This window comes from Mustela erminea, chromosome 8, assembly GCF_009829155.1.
Source record: "Mustela erminea isolate mMusErm1 chromosome 8, mMusErm1.Pri, whole genome shotgun sequence".
NCBI classification, from domain to species: Eukaryota; Metazoa; Chordata; class Mammalia; order Carnivora; family Mustelidae; genus Mustela; species Mustela erminea.
The window spans coordinates 43,688,071-43,708,890 of record NC_045621.1 but is presented as its reverse complement, the minus strand read 5'-3'; the positions used below and the strand labels follow the sequence as shown (position 1 = coordinate 43,708,890).

Here is a 20,820-nt window from a genome sequence, read left to right as displayed (position 1 = left end):
ACTCACCCACCTATCTGCCCACCCACCTGCTTACCTACAACTCATCCAGCCACCACCCATTCATCCACTTTCCATCCAACTATCCATCCATCCACTCATTCATGCATTCTGCAAAAACGTGTCCACCTATCCACCCACCATGACACATCCAGGCAAAACCATCTGCTGGCCTTCCAAATACCTATCCAAGCATCAGTTAGACTTGGTCTGAACCCCAGAAGAAAACGACTACTCTGTATCAGTTTTGTCAGGGATCATGCCAACGGGCCTTTGTCCTCCATTCAGGGACTCCTTCTCGGGTAATCCACATCCCTGGCCTTGTGGTGGGTGAAGGAGGCTGAGAGCAAAATCACGTTTTCTCAAACAGTCATCTCATGAGTTTATCTGCAGTCTGCAGACATAGCTTGGAAGGAGGTGAGCCTCAGCCCCAGGGCGCCCACCCCTCCTCCACCCTCCAGGCCCCCTGCCTCACCTGAGCACCGGGGCAGCCCCATCACAGCCTCTTCCCTCTGCTTCCCCACTCACACGAACCTGGCCCCTGTTTTCCTTTAGGTCTCCAGACCGCCAGGAAACGAGCTCTGGGGTTTTAGAGCATGGATCGTCGACCTTCCCTCAAGGGCCATGAGGACATCCCTGCACTGGGGGCACGTGGGCTGTTGGGCTGGGCCCACACGGGCTGCCCCTGCACACCCCCCAGCCCTCATTCCCTGTACCTTTGGGTCAGGGGAGGTCTCGAGTGTGAACGAGCCGGGCATTTACTGTACTTGAGAGTGCCCCGTGCAGCGGGCCCCCACACTAGGACCCATGCACCGGGCAGACAGGCTGATTATTTTCATTCTCTGGACTGTGAATCTTGAGGAGACTTACCCCAAACCACCAGACAGAAGACACTGAGCTGAGCTCTGCCTGCGTGCAGGGAATGTGGGCATGGCTCCCAGAGGCCTGGGGCACACACGTGTGTCTGTGTGTGTGCGTATGTATGTGGGTGTGCGTGTGGCCCGTCAGCATGGAGCTGCCCCCAGAACTGAACAGGAACAGGGGCTCTGTGCCCCTTTTGATCACTGACTCCTTACATCTCTCTCTCCACTTGGGATGAGGGTTTAGCAAACCCGAAGGACGGTCCCTGATCCTGACACGGAAGATAGTTCTCAGCCGCTCTCATAGGGAGGAGGAAAAAATCACGAGCCCTACGAGCTCCGAGGACTTACTGTGGATGTCAGGCGAGCCTCGCGCTCTGTCAGGTAAACCTGGAACCAAAGGAAAAGCGCTGGGAAGAAAGACATCCCCCCGAGACCGCGTGTTTTAGCTCCGGTTTCCTCTCATTTCCTTCTCGGACCTGGGACGGCCGTCTCCTGTAGCATCCGCCCGTCCTGCTGCGGCGGCCTTGGGAAACGCCCCGGTTGCTCTGCAGGTTTACCGGGAGAACCCCCTGCACCCCCATCCCCCACCCTAGCTGACCAGTCTGCATTCGGCCCTGGCCGGCCAGGCCTCAGAACAGTAACTTCAATCATTTCTATTTTTTCAGTTTGACTACTTGAAAACACACACACGACTTTTCTTCCCCGCACCTTCTGTGACTCAGTGAACTGTGCTCCCAGGTGCCCTTGGGGGAGAATCCAGCCTGGGCACCATCCCAAGGACTCTGGGACCAGTTGGGAGCAGCGGGGAGTCAGGGTTCCTATTGTCCCACAGTGCCACCTTGTGGTGACAACTCTGACAACTCTGAAATCGGCAGGTGCGGGTTGGTGTTGGCTCCAGGAGCTCCGGACCTCGGCTGGGCTTCACAATCCCCACAATCTTTCGTAAGACACAGATTCCTGAGCCGGCCCAGTCCCTGGAATCGGCACCTCCCAGAGCAATACTAGGTCTTCAGGGGTTCCAACGTGGCCTCTGTGAACAGGACCGCCTTTGGGGTCGAGTTTCTCAAACACTTTGCAGTGTGGCTTTCTGCCCTGCTCCCTGGGGTTCTCACCCTTGAGCCCTGTGGCGGGGCCCAGACCTCCAGCTGCAGGAAGACCCCTCGGCCCATCAGATGCACAGGGAATGTTTGTGGAAATGAGAAGATCCAGGCCCCAAATCAGACGCCCAGGGAGGAAGGGCCTGGAGAACCTGCTCTATTAACCAAAGCCTGGTTACTTGACTAGTCACTGAGTTCGAGACCTTAGCTATGAGTTCTCAACCTGCTAGGAAGCCTTGAAAGGTAGGATTTCAAGCAGTTTGGGTGTCGACAGCATTCAGGACTTCCCAGGGGGCCACAGAAAGCAGCCAACCTCGTACAAAACACCCGAGAGGGCCTGATAGGGGCACACACCCATTCCAAAGGATCTACTTGGTCCTGAAACCTGAAACACACATGGGAACAAAGAGCGAGGCTGGGGAGGGGTACGCTCCTCACCTGCCCCCTGCAGCCGTCCGCACAGGGAACGGATCACTTTGGCACTCCCGAAGCGCTTGAAGCGGGCTCTCAGGTGCTGGTGGTACCACTCCAGAGAGCCAATCTTCACAACCCTGCAGAGACAGGGGGCTCAGGCCGAGGCATACGTCCATGCCCACCCTTCTTCAGCCAGGCCCCCTCCCCCAGGAGACCCATCGGGCCCTGGTACCCACAGGGTCCCTCGGATGTCAGGCCATGACTCACCTGGCCAGGTGGCAGGGGTCACAGAGCCAGCCTTGCTCCTCCGGGTGAGCATGGCCGCAGTTCTGGCAGGTGAAGAGGTGACAGTCCAGGCACTGCCTTTTGGGGGTCGCAAGGAGCCGGTAGGGCTGCAGGCAGCGGGCACAGTGGGTCTCATTCAGGTGCGCTGTGTCAGCAAGCAGCTCTCTCTGGGAGCTCTCTTTCTTAATCCGGCCCTTCAACTCCCTTGGGAAAATATCAGAAACAAGAAATCTCTGAGACACCTGCCTTGTTTTTGCAATAGGTTTTAAGTGCTTACACGCATGGATGTGCAAGAACACACACACACACACACACACACACACACACACATAGAACTTTCTCATATACAGAAAACAGGTAAGTCACCTCCAGGCAGCCCTCACTGTCTGCAGGGCCAGCTCCATGCTCCTGCTCTTTCCCGGGGGGGTGGGCGGGGTGGGGCGGAAGCCCAGCAAGTTGGGGTCAAACATGTGCAGTTAGGGTACTGGAATTGAAACAACTCTATTTTTACAGAAATGAAGTTGCCTTTAAACATTTCCGTGCCTCTTCACAATCTGACATTCTTCCAGGCTGCATGTCCATGACTTTCAGTGCTAAAGGGCCACGACCCATCAGGGCTCAGAATCACAGGCTGGGACAGTTGCCACCGCTTGTCCTCACCACCTCACATAACCCATAATGGAGAGAGGAGGGACAGAGTTCCGGAACCCCAGCTTGGAGACGGAGCCCGGAGCTTTGCTGATGCACAGCCCAGAGCTCAGAGACTGTGTTCCAGCACCCCGTTTCACCAGATGAGGCTGGGCCTAGCAGTCCCTAGCACCGGGGGGTCCAATGTTCCTTACAGCAGAGTGAAGTTGGCGGCTCTGGGGAGCCCAGCAGGGCCACGGCCAGGTGCACCTGGTCTGGCCACAGGATTATTCCCAACTCCAATCTGTTGCCCAGTCCAGCTGTTTGAGAGGAAGTTAGAGAAAAGAAAAAAGTCCAGGCTGTTCATGGGCAGGTCAGCGCTGCCACAGAGATGGCAGAGATAAAGCTCATCACAAGGGCAAGGCAGTGCTCCTCTCTCTGAGGCCCTGCTCTGCCTTGTGGCCTGAGCTAATGGTTCTGTGTGGAGGGAAGACGCCAGGCAAGTGGGGGTTGGGCACTCTCCTCAGGAGGTCACACAGAGTCCTGGGGACAAAGACGGGAGATATCTCCTTGCAAACAGTTCGGGGCCCCTTCCAATAGGTGAGCAAGCTGAACTGCCCACCCTCTCCCCCCAGTTTGTTCCCACACAGCAAGCCTGAATTGGCCTCCTCTGGGAGGTGTCTGGTGCAGGAAACATCCAGCACTGGGCTGTCCTGGGAAAACCACAGCACCCCCCGGGCCCACCAGACCCGTCTGGTAGGCTCACCAAATCGAACCGACTGGGAAATGTCCCCTCCACGTCATGGACCCATTCCCTCTGTTCTGGATTTTAGAGAATGTCTGCCAAATGCAGTATTTTTAGTTTTCAAAGGGATCTACTTAATCCATTCTTAATGACAAAATCAGACGGACCCGGGAGCCACTGTCTTGTGGGAACTCGGGGCCTGTGGTTTCCGACGGTGATACCCCAGAGCTCTTCTAGGAAGCTCTGGGACGGGACTCCCGGTTTTAAGTGGCATTGTCTGCACTTCTCTGATTTCCTGCTCTCCGCTTGTTGCTCAAACACTATGGAAGGTCCCACAAACAAAACTCTAGCCTCAGCTTTGAAAACCAAGCAAACATAGCCTCTTGATGGCCGCAGTCTAGGGGCAGGGCTGTCATCCACGGAGAAAGCTGCACTGACATCTTTGCTTCAAGCCTGGGAGCACAGGGACCTGGACCCCAGTGGGGAGGGTCTCTTGACCTCCTCCATTTCCACTTTGACAGTATCTGGATCAGCTAGAAAATCTAGAGACTACCCTTCGCCTCTCTCCCAGCGGAGTGGCCCTTATTCTGCATCCAGGCAGAACCACACCTCCAGCCCAGCAGGAAGGATGGGGGCCTGTAGGACACACCACATCCCGGGACCAGAAGTCCTCTGAGATAAGAGCCATGCGGGTGGCAGCTGGACACTGACATATTCCAGGGTCAATCACCCTGATCTGGAGTTGCATGGTGAGGAGGTGCGGGGGGGGGGGGGGCGCAGAATAATGCACACACTCTGCTTGTTGCAAAATGGGGTCGACCAGATGTCTCTCCACAATGGCTGCATCAGCAGGCAAAAGACCAACACGCAGCTCTAAGTTCAAGTCAGCCCCAGGGAGAAAACACCCTGTTTGTGAGCGACCGCCAGAGCTGGAAGAAGACTTGAAACAAGCGTGCTTGTGAGTTACCTGCGATTCAGAGAGAGGAGGAAATAAAGAAGGAATCAGGCTGAGATGGAAAGACCACAGGCTATGCTCACTGAGGTAGAGGAGAGATGGCCCCAACAAAGATGGGAAGGGATGGAAACTCACAATAGGAGGAAGACAGGCGGAATGACCCCTGCACATACTGTGTGCCACAATTTAGAACAGGGGTTCTCAAGGTGTGGTCCAGAGACCTCTGGAGAGTCTCAAGATCTTTTAAGGGGTCCACAAGGTCAAAACTATTTTAACAACAATGCTGAGATGTTACTTCTCTTGTTTGGCCTTTGACTCCTGCACCGGTAGCGGGGAAGCAATGGCGGCCGAACAGCTAGGACTTCAGTGTGGGTGAAGGCAGAGGCACAAACCGAACCAGCAACCTGCGGTATTTGTCACAAGGTTAAAGAAGAGCATGTCTTTGATGAAGTACGTCCTGATTAGAGGCAGGTCCTTGATGCCACAATAAGTTACTCATCTTACTAACCTTGACCCTTGAGCCGTGTCTTTGTAATACCCCACGTGAAGAAACGAGCAGCTCACATTGAAAGCATTTCCGTTCCAACCTGAAGCACGACCGGGGTCTTGACGTAAGGAGGCAGCCAGTTGCTGGAGTTCTAACATGAACTAGAATTTTTTTTCACGAAGCATCATTTTTACTCAAAAGCACAACAGGAAGCTAAACTCTTCTGTCTTGTGTGTTGGCCAGACGTTCTCTTAGAAATGAACACAGTGAGCTCGTCACTGCTAGGAAAACAAGTGGTGATATTTGTGGCCTATGACAAAACTCAAGCTTTCGAGCATGAAGAAGAACCTTGGGAAATTTATGTCTGCCACCATGTGCCTGACAGTGTCTGTCACCTAGAGGCTGCTGATGAGATCAGTGGTGAAGATAATCAATGTGATTTTTTCGGCATATGATGAAATGTGTCACCATTTGGAAACTGTTTATGGTGTGACAGAACCTCACAAGGATACAAGATGGGATCTGAGTGTAGGACAGATCAATGGAGTTTGGTTCACTGATACGCGTTCAGATCCCACTGTCTAACTACTTTAAGAAACCCCAGTTGCTGGGTTCCCCAGTAATATGAAAACACAGCATCTGTAATCATCTGGCAAGACCCCCCAAACCCACCCCCTTTTCCCAACTACACATCAACACGAAGCTAGATTTTCTTCAAATACTTCAGCCAAAACAACATATTCCAATGCATTCAAAACAGAAGCCCAAACAAGAATTCAACCATCTCCTATTACACCAGACATGGAAGGGATTTCCAAAAACACAGAACATGCCTGTCTTCTCATTTGTTTTGGAAAAAGTTATGTTTCATAAAAACGTTTACATTTAGCGTATAAGGGGTTTACTGTTGTTATTTTTCAATGGATCAATGAATATTTTAAAAAATGCCTGGTTTTAATTTCTGATAGGGTAAATATTGACTTATATAATCCATTCAAACATAAGCCCCTTGGGGTGCTCAATGATTTAAGAATGTAAAGGGACTCTGAGGCCAACATGTTTGAGAACAGCTGATTCCGGAGCACGTTTGCGGCCGCCGATGCAGAGCAGAGGGCTGAAGGGATGGGCACGTGCGGTGGCATCAGGGACAGATGGAGCAGAAGCTCCACAGAGGGGTGACCCTGGGATCAGAAACCCACAGCACCGTGCTCTGCCCGCGGACTTCCAGCTTGCTCTGGGGTGCCAACATCTGGAGCCCAGAGTAGAGGGGAGATGCCAGCTGTCCTCAAGACAGGCTTAGTGGCCTTGCAGGACATTATGAGTCTGGTGCAAGGAATGCCCTTTCAAGATGGGACAGGGGAAGCGAGGTCCCCTCTTGGCCACAACTGGGTATGGAAGGGGCTGGAGCAAATGAAGAGGGCAGACCCACATGTCCTTGCTCTCCCTTTCTTAGGTTGGGAGTCCGGAGGGGAGTACGGTGGAAACATGTGAGTACGGGGGACAGCCTAGGACCCAGGGTGCGTGGTGCACCCTCTAGGATCAGATAGGGAGGAGCACACAGTGGCCACGCACCTGTGTCCCCCAGCAGCCACTGAAAGAGGAATGAGCTTGGACCGCAGCTTCTGCTTCTGGCTCTTGGATTAGGTGATCTTTAGACCCTGTCCCTGGAGGACAGCATGAGGTGCTGGGAAGCCCGGGGACTGGCAGTCTTGGGCTTGGGAGAAGCCACAGCACGTGAGACTGACACCAGGGACCAGGAATCTCAGTGGGGCGAGCCAGCCCCTCCCAATGCCCAGCCAGGATGATTCACGAGCCAAGGTCCTCATTCTGGAAGCAGACCTGACCCTCCACTCTGTCTCAGGGACCAGAAAGGAGCCCATGGGCAGTGCCTACAGCCAAGATCCCAGCAGCTCTGTCCCCGTGAGGACCCAAAGCAGGGGGTGTGGGGACGATAAAAAGAAAGTTAAGACTAAGCCATAAAGAGTCAGAGGAAGAGAGCAGAGTGTCAGACACCAGAGAGGAAGCTGAAGGCTCCTTCTACTCAGGCCATGAGGACCCATGAACAATCTCAGATGGGAAACTAATGAACCGCTCTTCTCCACACAGCTCGGTGGCTGTGAGTTTTGACTGTGCCACGGAAGTGGCGAACACTGGAATACAGGAAAACTCTCCAAGGGGGAGAAGAAAAGGAGCTGGGTCCTCAGACCAGGAGTTGGAGGACCGCAGGGCAGGTGGACAACCTGCACGGCTCAGTTAGGATGAGGCAAGGGGGGGCCAGGAGTCGGCAGGCAGGTGCTTCTCTGCGAGGCGGAGAGAGGAAGCTGGAGGCCACAGGGCAGTTTCCTGTTGCTGCTCGGGCAAATGCCCACACACTTCATGACTTAAAATGACACGGCCTTTTTACCCAATAGCTCTGGAGGTCAGACATCTGACGTGGCTGTCGCGGGGCAACGATCAAGGTGTTGGCAGGACTGCACTCCTTCCGGGACGTTCTGAGGGGATGGGGTGGCATCTGTTCTCTCGCTTTTTCCAGCATCCCGAGGGCATTATTGCTGGCCTGAGGCCCCTTCCTCTACCCTTCAGAGCCAGCCCAGGTGGTGGGGTGCCCCTCCCAGCCCTGTCCTGCCTCTCCACTTCCTTTGATCACCCTGGTGATCACCCCGAGCCCAGCTGGGGAGCCCAGGACCGTCTCCCCATGTCCAGGCTGGCTGATTAGCAGCCTTTGTTGCACCTGCCGGCGTATCCCCATAACCTGCCCCAGTCACAGATTCTGGGCGTCGGGAGGTGGGCATCTCTAGGGGTTCGTTATTCTGCCAGAGTTCCGAAGGGAGAGTGGGTGAGCGGAGACCTTACTCCCAGCAGAGATTCCCAAACGTCCACTCCATAGGCCGTGCCCTTCCTGAGAAAATAACCGGCAGATGTGCTCCCGACGGAGTGACGATTCCCAGGTGTGAGCGCAGGAAGGCGGTGCTGGGGCCGATGAGTCCCAGAATCAGGTTGCCAACTTATTGAAAGCACAGAGGCCAAACTCAGCAGGACGGTTAGTCGCGACGGAAGGAGGACAGTCGAAGAGCAAGTGTGTGGATCTACAGTCCCAAGTGTGTGAATAATTACCAGGAAGGATAATGACGGGAAACAGAAACTCACTAATGCTCTGTGAAGTCCTTGGGACTGACCACAGGATGTGTGCCAACAGGACAGGTCCGACCAGTCTGCTGCTGCGACAGCCAGAGGCCCCTGGTCTCGCGGGAGTCCGGGCAGCGCTCTCAGGCTAAGCCCGCCCCTCAGGCCGAGGGCGGTGTCCCAGCTAGGGGGACCTCACAACCCTTGGGGGCAGCATTTCTAAGGCCAGCCTCATCTGTCCACGTCTCACGCAGGGAGAGCTTCCGGAGAGCGTCTCAGGAGCCCGGATCTGTTTGCAGATTGCGAGCCCACAGTTCCACCTGTTTGCCTTTCTGGGGACGGCTCACACGGCTAATATTTGATTTTTGGGCTGTGCCCTTGAAAACAGGGTGTGCTATTTCAGTAAGCTCTGTCCTCGCCCAGGGGCATGAGTCACTACCTGGGCTGAGCGCTCCCGCTCCCCCTGCGCTTTGCAATGACCCAGTCCTTTCCAGCACGGAGGCCGCTGAGAGGCCACCTCCACAGACAGGGGTGCAGCCCAGCAGACTGCAAACTCGGCGTCTCACCGGATCCCAGGGGCAGCCTGCACACTGGCCATTGAGTACAGGCTCTGAAATGCCATGCAAAGGCTTCCCTTTCTCTCTGCTGCGCACGTCCGTCGGGTGAGGCTGCAGGTGTCCTGGGCCCTGGCTCTTCCCCAGATGGAGGGAGTCCAAGAGCTGGGCCCTTCCGTGCATGTTCCGTGCAAGGAGGTTTCCTGAAGTGCTAGTCTCTACTTAGGTGACGTTAAAAAATCACGTGTATCTTTTCTGTAGCTAAGACCTCTTAATACCCGAGTCACGAGGATGAACGTCAAACACTCAGAAAACCCTCCCCTACACAGTCTCACAGTTAACCAGTTCTGGACACTCTTCACAGACAGGCCCACCCTCAGTGTCCAGTCCTGGAATAGCAGCTAATAAGAACCGCAGAGCGGCAAGCCTGTCTAGGGAGTAAATGATGTAACATAGTAAAAGACCCAAGTGCACATTCATTATCTGTGCACACTGGAAGATGGCCGTGAGTCTTTCTGTGGTCAGGCAATGGGCTGGGTGCTAGGGACCAAACTGAGCCCTCCCTGGGCTTAGATATGGGTGAGGAGACAGATTCAGACCTAAGTGCTGTGGAGGGAGATCCAGTGGGCTACGCGGAAAGCAATGGTATTGGGAGAAGAGGGTCTATTTCAGAAAGCAATCTGGGGAGGTTTGTCTGAGGCGGTGATGTCTGAGAAGGGAGGGGAGTGATGTGAGGAGGTTGGGACGGGGAGACCTGGAGGGAAGGTGACTCCTGGGGGCCATGGGGAGAAAGACAGCACGGCAGGGAGGTGGGGGGGAGATGTCCAGCAGAAAGATGGACTGGAATGAACTGGGGTAGCTCTGTGTGGCCAGCGAGCCACATCTGGCTCAGTGAGGCTTATCAAGGCATGAAATGTGGGATGAGAAGGAAGGAGTGGAAATGACCGTGAGGCCTGGACACTTGACCTCAGCAACCAGGCTGACTCCAAGATGGGGAAGTGGAGACCTTGGAGGAATCAAGACCTGTCTTAGACACGCTGTGTTAGAGATGCTGGTTAGACCCCAGCCGAGGGGCTCAGCAGCCATTTGTCTACATGCCTCGAAGGTTCAGAAGACAGTTCTTGGCTGAGGTCATATATTTGGGATTTGCTGTCTAGACCCACGCCATCCAATATGGTAGCCACAAAGCACACGGGGTTGTTTCAGCCAGTTACAATGAAAAAAACAAAGACAAAGTTGGTTCCCCAGTTGCATCAGGCACATCTCAAGGGCTTAACAGGTGCAGGTGGCTACTGGTCCCCACTCTGGAGAGAGACGTAGCTCAGTTCCTCGGTCCAAGGGGCAGTGCGGGTCCAGGGGGCATCAGAACCATGGTGCTGGTGTGCACCCTCAGGGAATGGGTGTGCACAGAGCAGGACTCAGGTGGGGTCCCCGAGCCTCTGAACGTGATTACTGGGTGGTCTAGGAAGATCAGCAAAGAAACAGAAGGCAGGAGACCCCCAGATATGAGTGTGGAGGAATACAGTAAGAAAAAGGTCAATGAGCTCAGAGCCTATGGTCTTATTAGACTTTTCTATGCATTTTTTTAAAAAAGTGAAATGCCATAAACCCATACATTTTCACCACCTGCTTTTTCCACTTGGTACCTTGTGAACTGGTCATGAAGATTTATTGCTACAGCTTTATTTCTAATGGGCTCCAGGTGATCCATTGTTGAATTCATGGTTAAAGCTGGTTACTTGGCGAAAACTTGTAATTTTGGACATTGGAGTCTTTCTAGTTCTTCACTCTTAACGATCCTTGCTGTGAGGCAATATCCTCTCTTGCTCCTCTCCTTTGCATGACTTTTAGCCAAGAGCTTGCTGGCTCAAAGGGCTTGCCCCCACTGTAGGGCTTTGGCTATGCTATGCCAGACTGACCTCCACAAAGGTCTAATGTATCCCTGCATTCACCCACACTCTTCAGCCAGGCTGACTACTGGGATTCTCATTCATCTTTGGAAATACGTGAAAATGATATATTTTGATTAGTTTGTATTTCTTTTGTTATTCTTGCATTATTTGTTCACCTTTTTTCTTTTTCTTTTTTTTTTTTTTTAAAAGATTTTATTTATTTATTTGACAGAGAGAGAGGCAGGCAGAGAGAGAGAGAGAGAGGGAAGCAGGCTCCCTGCTGAGCAGAGAGCCCGATATGGGACTCGATCCCAGGACCCTGAGATCATGACCTGAGCCGAAGGCAGCGGCTTAACCCGCTGAGCCACCCAGGCGCCCCATGTTCACCTTTTTTCTTGACTATGTGCATTTCTTCTTTGGTGAATTTCCTGTTCATATCCTTTTCCCATTTCATTGGGTTTTTGGGTGGTTTTCTAATTTGGAAAACTTACTTGTCTTTTTGATTTTAAGAAGCCCCTTATATATCAAGGATAGGAATCCTCGCCATTTCTGTTATACTGTTTCTTCTTTTTAAAAATTAATTTTTTTTTCAAAATTTTGTATGTACACATTTATTTAGTCAATACTTACCAATTGTTTTTGTTCTAATTTCTCCCTGCGTTGCCATATGTTGGTTCTTTCACTGCAAGATTCTATACGTATTTATCCGTATTCTCTCCCAGGAATATTCCTAGTTACATGGCTCATGTTTTTAACATTTCAATTAAAAATCCGAGATTAACTCTCACTCCTGCTGGTGGTCAACTGTCCCCAGACTAACCTTTCCTACTGGTATGAAACGTTACCTTTGTTGTAGCAGAAGTTGTTATACACACTGCTGTATTTCAGACTTTTCCATATTGTTTAATTGGTGACATCTGTGAAGGATCACTTTAATTCCATATTGTTTAATTGGTGACATCTGTGAAGGATCACTTTAATTACAGTGCTACAGATTTCTATGTGCCAAAGATGGCATGGCTTCCTCCCTTCTTGTCCACTTCCTGAAAGAGCCCGCAAGGAAAGCCACCCATTCGGGTATGTCTGCCACTCCGTGTGTCTGCTTCCTAGGGGAGCTAGACCCTAGGAAAACTCCATCCAGTTGATTCGGAGGAGCGGCATCTGTGTTGTCACTCCGCCCAAGTATCAGCGACCTGGGCCAGCTCATCTGTCACGTGCTTTGACAGAGGAGACCCAACGGTGTGTTGCTCCTTCAGTTTGATCCAGCAGGTGCTGGATCCTTACAGTGGACTCCTGCTTCCATGTCTGGGGAGAAATACACCTAATACACGTTTCTGTTAACTTGTAAATATTAAAAGAAATACTGTTGTTGTCTGTTTTCCAGTTGGTCTATGCAGTGGTCATTTAGCAAATGGCCGCGCCAGATTTGCTCCCGGCGAGTCAGGCCCGTATGCAGTGTCCTCCTGATGTGTATTTGGGATAGGAAAGTTCTTCTCATTTAGTGAACACGTTTCTTGGTTTCACAGTTGTTTCCCCATTCACTCGATTCTATCAGTGGCTGTGGCTGGTTCCTTGGGCCGAGCCTTCCATCTGGCATTCCTTCTGGAGATGCAAAGACTTCAGAAACCCAACCGAGCGATTCCTAAGGTGCTTGGTTGGTCACAGCCACCAGCTCGTGGTCATCGGACCATGATTTCTCTGTTCAGCTGGTTCAAAGATCAGAGAATTAGAGTGCTGACATGACGGTGAACCGCTCTGTCGAACCAATTCTGGTGTCAGGAACCCAGTGTCTATTTTTAGGCTGGTTGAGCCGTGTCCCTTCCCAGCAGAGCTGCCTGTCTGGGTTGAAATTCAATCCACGTGTCTTGACCTCATGATGCTCATCGTGTCCACCCCCCTGCCTCGGGACCACACGCCCGGGTCCGGCGGTGGCCTAGGGTCAGCGGGACACTGCAGCAAATGTTCCTCATGGTCAGAGATGGCTTTAGTTTGTTGCATATTTAGCTAACAGCACAGTGAACGAGAGACGAAACCATCAAAAATGGTAAGAGCTATAAAAGCCCTTCTCTTCCTCCTCCCTCCCAGAATGACTCTTTTCTTCCCAAACGTATCACCTGCTATTTCCCTGTTTGTGCCGCAGAACCGGTCACGGTAATGGCCCTGGGCTTCACCACCCTTGGCTCAACATTACTGTGACACAGCCCTTCCCCGAAACGGCCTCACAGCAGATCACATTTCCAGAGGTGGGACAACACTCTATGGCATTAATGTCCCCCAGGCAGTCTCTGGTCTGGGAGGGGACATTTGACAAGCCCACCCCAAGCACAGGGCAGGCCCAGTCGACACAGCAGAGCGGGCCCATCCCCCCACACCCCTGCCTCCCACTTCCAGAACTATCTTTTTCTGAGCAGACGGCATCAGGCACTCCTGAGTGAGGGGGGCACCCTGACCGTATCTGTCCTGGGGGTCTGGCCTGGGCCATAGGCTGTACCCAGGACAGGGAGAATCACGGTTCACACTGCTGTAGGAGCCTTCTGTTTGCAACAGCATCGACAAGCCAGCTGGGCCTGGCTCCTCTTGGCAATGTGAACAGCCCCGAGGACTCTGACAGTGAGGAATGTTGGATGTCAGAAGGGACTCACCTTCATGCAATAAGCACAGGGGTTTCTGTGAGACCCACTTCAGCTGTCTACACCAAGGAGGAGCAGCCCAGCTCACGAGTCTCCGGGACAGAGACTGCCTCTTGCGACCTGGCCCAGGGGCTCCTCCCTCTGCTCCCTGGGAGCTGGGTTCCCCTCCTTCACATTTACCCGTGTTTCCATTTACACTTAAAATACACATGGACAACAGCTGGGCTACCTGCAGGCAGGGTGTGGTCCATCTCTGGGGACGGGGGCGCTGTCAAGAGGGAGGGGCAGGCTGGTTTTGCTGGCACGAACATTGTGGCCCCTCTCAGGGCCCAGAGGTCATGACCAGGACGGGGAGCTGTTCTGGTAAGAGTGAGAGGATGCTGCAGTGTTCACAGGAAGAAGAGAAAGAGAGAGGGACTTCAGCATGTGGCAAAGCGGGGTCATCGGAGGCAGAGGGAGACGGGACAGAGCGAGGGCAGGCAGCTCCGGCCCCTGCATGGGACTTGGAGGTCGGGTCAGGTCCAGACCTGCCAAGGGCTGCAGTATGAGGTCTAGTGTGGGCACGTTAGGACCCCTCCCCGCTGTCACCATGCTTGTTTCCCTGAGTGTCTGGTCCTTTGTCAGGGACTTTGTTCTGTATGCGGACCCAGAGGTCCCCTCAATGCTCATCCTTCTCTGTCTCCTTGGGGGCTCTGGACTCTCTCCTGCAGGGGGATCTCCTTCTGCTTGGTGACAACACCCTGGGGTCAGTCGAGTAATGCTCCTCCCATGTGAAAACTGTGTACATTCCTAGTTCCTGGGACCGTGCATATGGGGATTGTGCAGACGGGATGAAGTCAGGTGTCTTGAGGTGGCAGGCTTCTCTGGATTTTCTGGGTGGGCCCAGTGTCATCACAGGTCCTTACAAGGCGCAGAGGGATAAGGAGGGGGAAAGTGGAGTCAGGGCTGGGTGCCAGGCTGACCGCCCAGAGAACAGAGGCTGGGCCAGGGGCCAGGGAGTGCGGGTACCCTGGATGCTGGGGAAAGCAAAGACAAAGATTCCTCCCTGGAGCTTCTAGAGGGAACACAGGCCTGCTGACACCTTGATGCTCAGACTTCTGACCTCCAGAACCAGGAGAAATGTATGCGTGGTAAGCCACTAAATTTACAGTGATGACAACAGCCCCAGGAAGCTGACACAAATACCAGCTATTGGTGAGAAGTCCACAATCCGTTCTGAGCTCCCAGCCGACACACGCGGCATCCACTTGTCCATCTGATGTCCCACAGACAACCTAACTGCAATGTGTCTGAACCCTTTCCTGGTTCCCCCAAACCTGCTCCTCGTTGCCGTCCACTGGGGAGGCGGTGACCACCCAGCCTCCCAGCTACTCAGGCCAGGACCCTGGAGTCACCCTTGGCACCCATGCATGCGGGTGTGGGCAGACTTGTTGGCTCTGCCCTCAAAGTCCACCTGACCGCTCGTCGGGAGCCCACGGCTAGCGGAGCAGAAGCCGGGTCTCATCCCCTGCTTAACAGCGGCTGGGACTCAGTAGGCCCGGGTCGCACAGACGCCTGCCAGGCCCCACACGCTGGCACCCACTCCCTCCTACCCGCTCTCTGCTTCTGCCCAGAGTGCCCTTTCAGGCGTCTGCTTTGTTGACCCCCTCCTCCCTGAATCTTTGCTGCAGTGTCCCCTTGATAGGACTACCCGCCCCCACGGTCACCGAGAAAGGATGATAAAGGCGCACAGGGCACAGCTAAGTGTTATGGGGGTGGGGTGGGGTGGGGGGTAAATAACGGCGGAGGGTGTTGGTTCCACCCATGGCTGCCCGTTCAAGGATGGGTGCCACCCAGCACTCTGGAAAGACAGACAAAGCCAGTCTTGGTCCTAAAACCGCTCCATTCCGGCCTTCTGGGTATTTCCCTATTCTATCACCTCTAGCTTGCTATGCCACGGCCGAAGCATCACCAGGCTCAGGAGACAAGGTGACCCTGAAGCTGGGTCAACAGGAAATAGGACTATTCAGGGAACACCTAAACGCAGGCTAGAAAGTCAGATCCCCTCGTTTCAATTAGGTGGAAGCCAAGCCCAGAAAGGGGGACGGTTCCCAGCGGCCGGCTTCCCATCCCGTGTCCTGCACTGATGCTTCCTGCTGTCTGCCCGTCCCGGGGCACCCCGCGAGGCACCCCCTCCCCCCGCGGCAGAGGACGCCGGAGAGAGGGGCTCGGCCCCACACACTTACTCCAGTCTTTCCTCTTCTTTCCTTCTCAGATCAAAGTCCCTCTGAACCACTTCCCAGACGTGCTTGGCCTCTTCGTCCGTGAGCTTGGAAAGATCCAGTTTTCTCCCCATCCTGCTTGTCGGGGTCACACCTGGAAAAGACAGTATCATCGGTGGTCACCCCGGAAGCCTGTGGACAGCAGCTAAGCCACAAAGTAAGAGGCAAAGCAGAATACACGGAGTTCTGGGCAGTTTGTCTGGACCTGGGTGGAACGTTTTTCTAAAACAGGCCAATTTGTGTAGTTTAAAGGTGTCATACTTATGTGTGAAATCCCTGCACCCTTGGGACTCACACGCTTAGCCACGGGGCCCTCTGTCCTTCCGCTGTGACATGATGCCGGTGATGTCAGTATCTAGGGGCATCCCGCTTTCTCCCATCCCCGGGCCATGCTCTGCCACGGGAACCCCAGAAATGCTGGGGAAATGCTGGAGATGCGCTTCATCCCTGCGGCTTCTGCCTTAGAACTCCTGGGGGAGCAACACCATGGAAAAGAGGAAATGTCTCCCCAGATTCCTGGTCAAGGTGTGGAGTCGGCCAGTGCGCGCCCTGGCCTGCTGAGAGGTGGCCCTGGTATGATGCCTGTGAGGTTACAGTGTCTGTGGGGTGGGGGAGGGGGATGTGCGTTCTTCCCATGGTGAGTCGAAGTGCAGGCCAGTGACGGAGTACCAAGCCCCTGGGCAGCAAGGTCAGCGGGAGCTCGGTCGACCCGAGCTTCCAACCCGGGCGCACGCTGGCTTCACCGGCAGCTCGGGCTGCCCTGACATCCTTGCCTCACCCTCCAAATCCTGACTTCATTCAACTGCTTAACAGAATTAAGGGCCCTTAACATTGTGTGACACCCGGATTCTAGGTCACCTGCTGGCCAGGAAGGAAACTTCAGGTCATTTTATGTCCTATTTGTAGACGATAAGCCAGATCCAAGTCAATGCTAAAAGGGCAAGGAAGGAAAACCCAAATGCCAAAAGCCAAGATAAGTAGAACCTTAGAACCTTGCATGCTGTTCAAAGTGCTTCATATGGGGTGCCTGGGTGGCTCCGTCAGTTAAGTGTCTGTCTGCCTTCGCCATGATCCCAGGGTCCTGGGATGGAGCCCGGTGTCCGGATCTCTGCTCAGCAGGCACCCTGTTTCTCCTTTTCCCTCTGCCACTCCTCCTACTTGGGCTCTCACATTCTCTCTCAAATAAATAAATGAAATCTAAAAAAACCCCAAAGCACAACAACAGTGTGCCTCCTGGACAGATTTTCAGGCCTTGCCCCACACCTCCTGATTCAGAATTTGTGTTTTAATGAGATTCCCGGGGTTGGGGGTCATGTTCAAACAGGAGTGGGCCGATGTTGCTGGTCCTGGGACCCTTCTGAGCCGGAAAGCTCTAGTGAAGCAGGGCAGGGACGCTGAGGGGTTGGCTGAGCAGAGAACGGGGACGGATGGGCCCTCCTGCTGGGTCTTCCCACAGAGAAATCACAAGGGCCTCACAGATGCCAATGCTGCCATCACACGGGGCATGACACTGAGGTATTACCACACCAGGGAGGACTTTGCCCAGGGATTTGAGCAAGCAGGGTTGGGGGAGCTTCCCAGAGGTCCCAGCGGGGACCACCCTGCTCACCCCATCATACCCATCCTTTGAACATTTCTTCGCACCTTCTGCTGTGACTGCCGCTGTCCCGTCCATCCCTGTCAAGCTCCAGGAGGGACAGCCTTTGTCCTTTGCCTGGCATGCAGCAGGCACTGTTCTGGGCTCCCAGTGCTTTGACCCCCTGCACACTGCCCCTCGGCCCAAGGACGAGGCTGCCCCACTCATGTCAGCTCTTCTCTAGGCACCAAGGCTCAGGGGAAGATGTGGGTCGGGTGACAGTTGTGCCGGGGGGAACAGAGTTTGAGAATCTCTGTGTGACTTCAACAAGGCTTCAGTGGGGTCTGAAGCCCGTTTCTTGGGATCCCGTCTGTCTGCTCTCCCTGGGAATTCTTTAAGTTGACTGAAAACTTGATTTTGCTTCTGAATTCTGGGGAGCAGCTCTCTTCCAGTGCTGCGGACCATGTGAACGTTCATCATGGAGACATCAACAAACTTGCTCTGGGCCAGGGATGGACTCCGATTTGTTTTACAAGGGGTCAGTTTTGTCAAGTGACCTTTTCAGGGCAGCATCCAGATACCATCTAAAACGAAAATTTCCCCAGAGCTCTCATGGCCCTCAACTAAAATATTCCCTGACTTGTGCCTTAAATCGGTGAGAAATAATTTCTTCATTTTTTTGCACCAAATCCTCAGTATTTCCCCCTTTGAGCATGATGCTGTGAATGATGCGTTCCAAAGTCGCCTCAATGTGCCAGACTCATTCAAACTATTTTCATCAACAGCTGAATTTAGATTTTTGGACAAGAAAGCGTTAAAACAAAATTCCCTGTTGCCGTTCTAGAATACACGATTTCTGGTTTTTGAAAAACTGGAAGAAAAAGTTCTTTCTTGGTGGATGACTGGGGTTGATTCATTTTTCTCAAACCAGTTTTGAAAAAGAAATTGTATCCTAAGAAGCACATTCATGGTGAGAGAGCCGTGACCGTCAGCTGACTAATTACCACTGTCTCCTCTCCAAAGAGACACAATTCCAGGCTTCCTTTAAGAAACTTAGATAGTGGGCACCTGGGTGGCTCAGTGGGTTAAGCCGCTGCCTTCGGCTCAGGTCATGATCTCAGGGTCCTGGGATCGAGTCCCGCATCGGGCTCTCTGCTCAGCAGGGAGCCTGCTCCCCCCCACCCCGCCTGCCTCTCTGCCTACTTGTGATCTCTCTCTGTCAAATAAATAAATAAAATCTTAAAAAAAAAAAAAAAAGAAACTTAGTGAGGGGTGGGGGAGGGAGGCAAAACAAAAGGAAACTAGAATACTCTTCTTGCCATGCAAGCCTAGTTAGCCAAGAGCATGCTCAGTGGCTGGTAAGTGGACGGATGGGAAGGCCCCTAGCTTGCCAGAACAGTCCCTTGACGCTGAGGACATGGCCCCCCTCCCCTCCCACATCCTTCCTCTCCCCTCCCTGGGGCGCCCCCTCCCCAGACTGTTCTTTCTCTTGGGAGCTTCTTGCTCATAAGGAGGGCTTCTTGGGGCAGCAAGGCCCCGGGGACCAGATGCACGCTGGACCTGGAGGGTCTGGACACCTCTGGTAGAGGGGTGCCCGCCAAGACCAGGTGAGCCCCTCAGAAGCAGGCTGACATACGCACAGGGGGGACCAGGAGGCCGAGAGCAACAAGCGGCCCCACCTGCTTCTACAGAAATGGTGGCACCGTGGCTTAGCTCCCCCTTGGAAGTTCTGATCGTGACACTGAGTTATCATGGGAAATGACCTATGTTCACTATACTGTTTAAAAAGCCAGAATGGACGTGATCTAGATTGTGGAAAACACGGATCTGACCCAGCCAAACCAAGCACCATGCGGTTGGACATCACCTGAAAAATTGAGCTTAGTGCTTATGTTGAGCTCTGACCCAACTTCCAGGAGAGCCAGAGGTTCGGGGAGAGGAGGGAAGGAAGAGGGATTCCAAAGCTTGGATCCGCCTGTAGGAGGCTGTGCCATGCTCTGGGGTGAATGGAGGGAGAGGCTCCCGGCGCAGCCAGGGGCTGAGAGCCAAGGGCCTGGGACCCGAGTCTGCATCTACCGTGACTGAGTCTTCCCACTTAGTGAATTAAGGACATGAGGAGGCTTTTAGTGCTTTTTGAACACTATCTTTAGAAAGTAACCCTAAATTGCATGGACAATACTTTCTCGACTTGAGCATTTACAATGCACAGACCAAAAGTCACTGGGACCTGGGGGAGACATTGCTGGCACCCCCTGTGGCTTGCCTCGGGCTGATAACGCTGTTGTGGACAGCCCCCTGGGAGGCACAGCCACACTGTGGAACCAAATGGGCTCAAAGAGGGGACAGCCCTTTAGTTAATTATCTGTCTCCCATCACTACACACTGTGCTTGCTCCCTGAGACCCCGATCTGCCCCTGGAACCCCTCTACCCACAACAGTCCTGGGGGAGCATGAGGGCAGAGAGCCTGTGGACCCACCCACCACCCAGGGGAGGGGCTGCTTTTGTCCCTGCTCCCTCCCAGGGAAACCTCCCAGGGCATGTGTGGCGGGGAGGGCTGACTCCGCCGGGCTCCAAGTCATGAGGTTCCTGCATGAAATGCTTTCAATTTCGCCCGTTCCACTGCTCAGATTTAATCACCTTTTTAATCTCTGAGACGGTTAGCCCTCCCTAATGGTTTTGTAGTTGTAATGGAGAAAAGCAAGGGTGTCGTGGTGATAAAAGAGTTGCAAAGACCATGGAATGGGTTTTACACCACGGGTATATCCCAGATGTGGACCACTGAATTTCAATGGTGCGTCGTGTTTCTTTCTCTGTTCAAGAATTGCATTCGGGGGCGCCTGGGTGGCTCAGTGGGTTAAAACCTCTGCCTTCGGCTCAGGTCATGATCCCAGGGTCCTGGGATCGAGCCCCACATAGGGCTCTTTGCTCAGCGGGGAGCCTGCTTCCTCCTCTCTCTCTGCCTGCCTCTCTGCCTGCTTGTGATCTCTATCTGTCAAATACATAAATAAAATCTTTAAAAAAAAAAAAAAAGAATTGCATTCGTAGTCTGGCCAAGTTCAAGGGAAGTGTGGGTGGGGGCTCCTCCTACAGGACATTTGACTTGACCAGCCTCCTGGGTCAGCTGCCCTTTGAGCCTTGGAACAATGGCGCTTATGAGCGGTCACCTGCCCTGAGCAAATAAAGCTGGAAAACAAGTCCAAGTTTGTCAAGAAATGCCCAACTCCCAAAGGAGGCAGAAAGGCTTTCTGACTCAGAGTCGAGGCCACGGCGGTGTCCTTGCTGATAAAGGTGCAGACACATTCCCAAAGGAAGG

General features: G+C 53.5%; 1 protein-coding gene across 2 annotated transcripts in view; it reads right to left on the bottom strand.

Moving 5' to 3' along the window:
* MLPH (melanophilin) overlaps positions 1–20,820 on the bottom strand; it is a 42,745-nt gene that overhangs the window by 19,698 nt on the left and 2,227 nt on the right. For both annotated transcript variants that reach the window (XM_032355275.1, XM_032355274.1), the window contains exons 2-5: positions 15,895–16,024; positions 2,639–2,860; positions 2,396–2,508; positions 1,209–1,247 (exon numbers count right to left, since the gene is read on the bottom strand). In XM_032355275.1, the coding sequence (XP_032211166.1) occupies positions 1,209–1,247; positions 2,396–2,508; positions 2,639–2,860; positions 15,895–16,004 (484 nt within the window). In that variant the 5' untranslated portion in view covers positions 16,005–16,024. The remainder of the gene's footprint in view (positions 1–1,208; positions 1,248–2,395; positions 2,509–2,638; positions 2,861–15,894; positions 16,025–20,820) is intronic.